The sequence below is a fragment of the Habropoda laboriosa genome, unplaced genomic scaffold (genome assembly GCF_001263275.1).
Source record: "Habropoda laboriosa isolate 0110345459 unplaced genomic scaffold, ASM126327v1 scaffold243, whole genome shotgun sequence".
In the NCBI taxonomy this organism is placed as follows: Eukaryota; Metazoa; Arthropoda; class Insecta; order Hymenoptera; family Apidae; genus Habropoda; species Habropoda laboriosa.
Window position 1 is genome coordinate 525,487 of NW_017100433.1, and position 4,945 is coordinate 530,431.

The 4,945-nt window shown below is 47.5% G+C and overlaps 1 protein-coding gene across 1 annotated transcript in view; it reads left to right on the plus strand.

The window, feature by feature from the left end:
• The first annotated feature begins 159 nt into the window (after positions 1 to 159).
• The window catches only part of LOC108575845 (sushi, von Willebrand factor type A, EGF and pentraxin domain-containing protein 1), an 11,428-nt gene continuing 6,642 nt past the window's right edge, over positions 160 to 4,945 (plus strand). Inside the window, exon 1 of the mRNA XM_017938752.1 lies at positions 160 to 214. Within this exon, the coding sequence (XP_017794241.1) occupies positions 160 to 214 (55 nt within the window). The remainder of the gene's footprint in view (positions 215 to 4,945) is intronic.

The window sequence follows — 4,945 nt, forward strand, 5'->3', positions numbered from 1 at the left end:
GCATCGAACAAAGAAACTTGTTGTGAAAGTTTCCGTGGTGCGCGATAAAGTGTTCTTCTCCGGCAGCGGATACGCGTTTGTGGATGATCGCGAGCAAAGTTAGTGCGCTTTCGATGTGATCCCGCCTTTTCGTCGAGGGCAGAGAACGATACATCGAGGATGCCGCGAGAGATATTCCTATCCCTTTTGGGGATCCTCGTCGTGGGCGCAGAAGGCACGTATCTTTCTTCACCGCTAATTGCCAATCTAACGGTTGCACAACTCGTATTAAATCCTATGTATTTCGGATAAGTTGGGTATGCAAAGGAAAAATAGAGAAGAATTGAGACACGTGTAGATTGTAGGTATCGCAGAGTCCGTTGAACCGCCGCGTCTCCGATATCTCTGTATAGAAAGGAGAAGGAGCGCTCGTTAGCTATTTCGAAATGAAAAATCCAACGGCCACCCGGTATTTTCCATCTGTTCCCGAGTTTTGTCCCTGGCACTTTGTAAGTAAAGGAATACAAGCGCAGAAAACAGGTACCGCCCACTCGGTTCTCGTCCACGCGGATTTTCTGGTGTCTCGAGGTCACCCGGTGTATCCGCTTCGTATGAAACGCACAGGTTCCTCTCGCTTTGTGTTTCGTTTCCTCGAAAAATCTCGCCAATTCCATTCTGATTTTTAATCCCGAAAGGAGAAAGCACGCCGCGTGTCGGGCCAGTTATTTTTGCCCAAGGATGGTCCCACCTTGAAACGTTTCGGCCCAATAACAACTGCGATTCGTGAAACCAACGGACCATTTAAACATATTCATCGAACGAGTCAGCCGGAAACGGGATGAATTTGCATTCGCCTTTCCCGTCACGCGTACTCCGCGCCAATTCCACCGATTTTCCTATTTGAACGTCGCCTCGCTTGACCGTGTTTTTCTTTTATTCCGTTAAGTTTCATTTGAATAAAACTGGTCGTGCAACGTAGGAAACAGGACTCGCCGCGGAGGCAGTCAATCGAAGCAAGCTTTACCTTTTGTAACTCTTATTCTCCTAGTTGACCTACATGAAACACCTTGGTAGACGTCGTATCTCGAGCCTGAGGATATCAACACTCTTACAATATTACCTTGCAAAAACACGGTCAGTAATGCACCATTAGCTTGGCAAAAAGAAAAGAAACAAGTACTTTATCTGCTTTTCGTCGCTAACGCACAATCTCGGTTCGAATTAAACGTGAAGATCTACTAAACGTAGCACGGTGGGTTTTACGTCATCGACGCGTAAACCGCGAACCTTTTCGTGGCAGGTAACGCTCGCTTGAACTTTCATTTGTAGGAGCAACAACGCGTAGGAAGGACGTGTCTTTGGTAGCAGGATAAATGGCTGCTTGAAAGTAACACCGTCGTCCATGACAATTATTCGAGCGTTATACCTGTCGAATAAAGGCTATCTTAAACGATTCGAAGCAGCCTTTCCCATGGTGTTACCTCACAGATAGAGCGGTTTTGCGATCGGTGTGAATAATCGTAAACATAAGTAACAGGAGAGTCCAGTATTCGCACGCCTCTGACCGATCCAGTTCCGTAGATCGTGCGATAAAAGGATAGGGTGGCCGATGTAGCGTGTTGAAGCTCGGTTCGCTAAGAGGTGGGGAAGTAAAAGCGTCCTCGGGATTCCAGGTGAACGCTTTTCTTTCGTGCACTTGCATAGAACGTTTCCACCGTGGCAAGCTGGGATCGCTGTAACATTTACCTTCTCGACGGTTCGGCTAGACTCGCGGTAACTCACGCCACGGTACCACGCACCCCAGTTGGGCGGGGCATTCGTGTTTGGACAGCGGATACAGGTGAAATTTCAGGCGACAGCAGGTCACTTCCTCCGTGCGATCAGCATGCGCGACGAATCGTGCGCAATTTTGGTCGTGGCCGTGTGTTCACGGAACGCGATTCCTCCTCCTCCTCCTCCTCCTCGACCAATTACACAATCCGAGTATCAACTTTGCCGGGACGTATTCTCGTGAAATTTCGCCTGTCACGCGTTTGCAAATTTTTTCGGGCCACGATCTCGTCGAACGTGCAAACTTCGGCGAGAGCTCGGGCTATAGGAAGGTGTAGGAAAGTAGACTTGGATTTCCTGACGCGTTGCAAGGTGTCGCAAGTGATAGTCGATCGCGATGACATATGCGCCACGTGCTCTCGCACCTCTCGTACAATAGATTAGGAAACCACCGCGCGAAACAAACTCTTTTCTACCGTTCTCCGCCGTTAGAAAGAACAGCCGATGTTTTCTTACGATAATGCCGGTCGATTTGAAATTAGAGTGTTTCACGTGGCACGAATTGCCCACCTCACCGTCTCTCGGTCTCTTACCGAGCCTTAGATCGGATCCTTATTCTTCAACCGGTTCCCAGATGCTCCACCGTTGCCCACCGGGCGGTTGTAAAATTCCCTCTCGGTATGTCCCGTTTACGTAAACGCGATAACACGTAATATCTGTCGTTACCATTACGTCCTTTTGCCTTTCTTTTCGATTAAGTCACAACACGGGAGAGTATGTCGCTTTAACGGTAGCTCTCGGACTTTGACTGTGAAAAAAGCGAATTATATTCGATTTCATACTGGCCGGTGGTACCCGGCAGCGATCGTTTATCACCGGCAGAGAGAAGAAGAAGAAAAAAGTGAAATGCAGTGGAAAATGAAATTTGAAGGAAAAAAGGCTTCCGAACAAATTGGTCTCTCAATAACACATCGGCTGTATCCTTGACGATCGATCTCTCTTTTTTTTTTTTTCTTCGCGAGATAGATCGCAAACAGGCACGCCCACTTTCCAACTTCCTGACAATCGCTTTTGTACGTGCAATATTACACCGGCAGAGATACGGACCTGTATTCGTGTTCCCCTCGCGGTCTATGTACATACATCGACGCAATTATTGCAAAAGATTCGCGTCGAAACGAGCCATTCTATTTTCGATGTTCCGTGTTCCAATGCCGCGGCAGGTACGTTTTTATTCGAACGGCGATACACGCGTTCGGGTAAAGTTGATCTCTCGCCGAGAAAACTCACAGCGATAACGTTATAGTACGATTACGGAGGAGAACTAAAAATTGAAACTACTTAATGGTAGGCTAAAGTTTTTCGGAAGCTGCGAGAAAATGGAATAGAATAGAGAATGCTAGTTACATTTTGGTCGAACCATTCCGGACCAAGATTAAAGGAAAATGGCGATAAACCAAGAACTGTACCGTGACACGCTTCACCGGTAGTAGTCTCGATCCGAAGTATGTAGCTCCATGTCGTACCGTTATTTCGGCTTCAAAGTTTTGTAACCGCGTGACCCAGACCCATGAGGCGATCGGTGAATGCCAAAGACCAGGGTAAAGCTAAATAGCAACGTGCTTACACGTATATACACGCACTCGGCAATTAACCGGGAATTCTCGGCCTCTTCGTCTTTTCCGGATCTGGATTCGCCGAGCCTCCTTCTTCTCTTTCCACGTCTTTTCTTAATTCGACCGTTTCATTTTCAAATTTTCTCTAGATTGTTGGTCAGTTTCGTTGAACTGTAGAAAGTTAGTCTGTTGAGTCGAAGAGGTGAATAGCACTCGGTGACCGTTATTGTAAACAGTGTTTCTCCGCGGCTAATTAGCAAGTTCACTCTGAAGCCGTGGTGAAATGATTTTAATTCTATAGAAAGTGAGGAACGGAAATCTGAAAGACGGCGCGTTTCGAAGAGAAATAATCGCCGGGGACCGTTGCACGCGCGAACGCGTTTGTACTCTGTTTAATTAACCCGTTCGCACGAAACGGTAACTCGACGTGTCTCACGAGAAACCGCCGTCTTCCCGGGAAGTTTCGGCGGAATAAAGGAGACAACCAACGGTGGCTTTCACCCCGTAGATCGAACTCGCGTACACGTTCGAATAGAAGTTACCGGGCTTCTCACAGGCATTCAATTCGAAAGAACGAGCGGCGTGAAGGTGAGGAGATTGTAAATTAGAATCGGTTAAGACCGTCCAGTTGGAAGATCTAAGGCCATCTCTCCGAGTGATCAGCCTTGAAACATCGCCGGAAACTTCGTTGGACGAATCGCACGACTGCGCTCCTCTAATCGCTTTTACGATTCTATCGCTCTAACAGTCGACGAGTTTCACGAGGTTCAACTCCGTCTTAACGACTTATCACCCGTGAATATGCATCTGCTTAACTGCAACGGTATATACCAACGTCTACGATTCGACACGCGGCTTTCTCATCTGGAATTCAGTTTGATCGCGTGGACAAGCCAGTTTTCCTACTTTCCGTGAATACTTTGCAAATTCCCCGGAAAAATCCCTGGACAATTGTGTCATTGGCAAAAAAAGAGGACCATTACAAAGGTTGCCGATCGATATCCTTAACCCCTTGCTCGTGGCACAGATTGCTCGTGGCCACTTGCAGGTGGCAAAGTCAAGAAAAGAAAAGAAATTGTGATTAAGGCAGTGTACGCATGTAAATAGATATTTTTTTGCGGTTGCAACCAAGCTTGCGCGTTTCTACTCTCGCGAGAGTATTCTGCGGCAAGTTCTATGGAGCACGTGCTCACGTATACGCCGGTCGATTTCCATCGTCCGCGAACCGCCGGGCTTTTCACCGCTGGAAAAAGTTTCTCGTCGATACTCGCGTCGTTCGCCATCCTATCTGCACTTTGCGGCTATTCTCTATTCTCGACCTACGATAAAAACTCTTCCCTACGGTTTCCCGACTCGCAGAATTCGAATAATGGAGTACGCGTGGGACTCTGACCAAGGTTTCTCTTCGTCTGGTGTCGCACACCCATTGTTTCTTTTACTTCGAAAGCTATAAGTCTATACGGGTGTCGTTACAAACTTGAGCGTTCCTCTTAGGAATCGCATCTCCGTCCTTGACATCTCTTCGCGGGTTAACGACAAAGTGTACGCACCTACTTGCGTAACGAAAATCACGACACAAA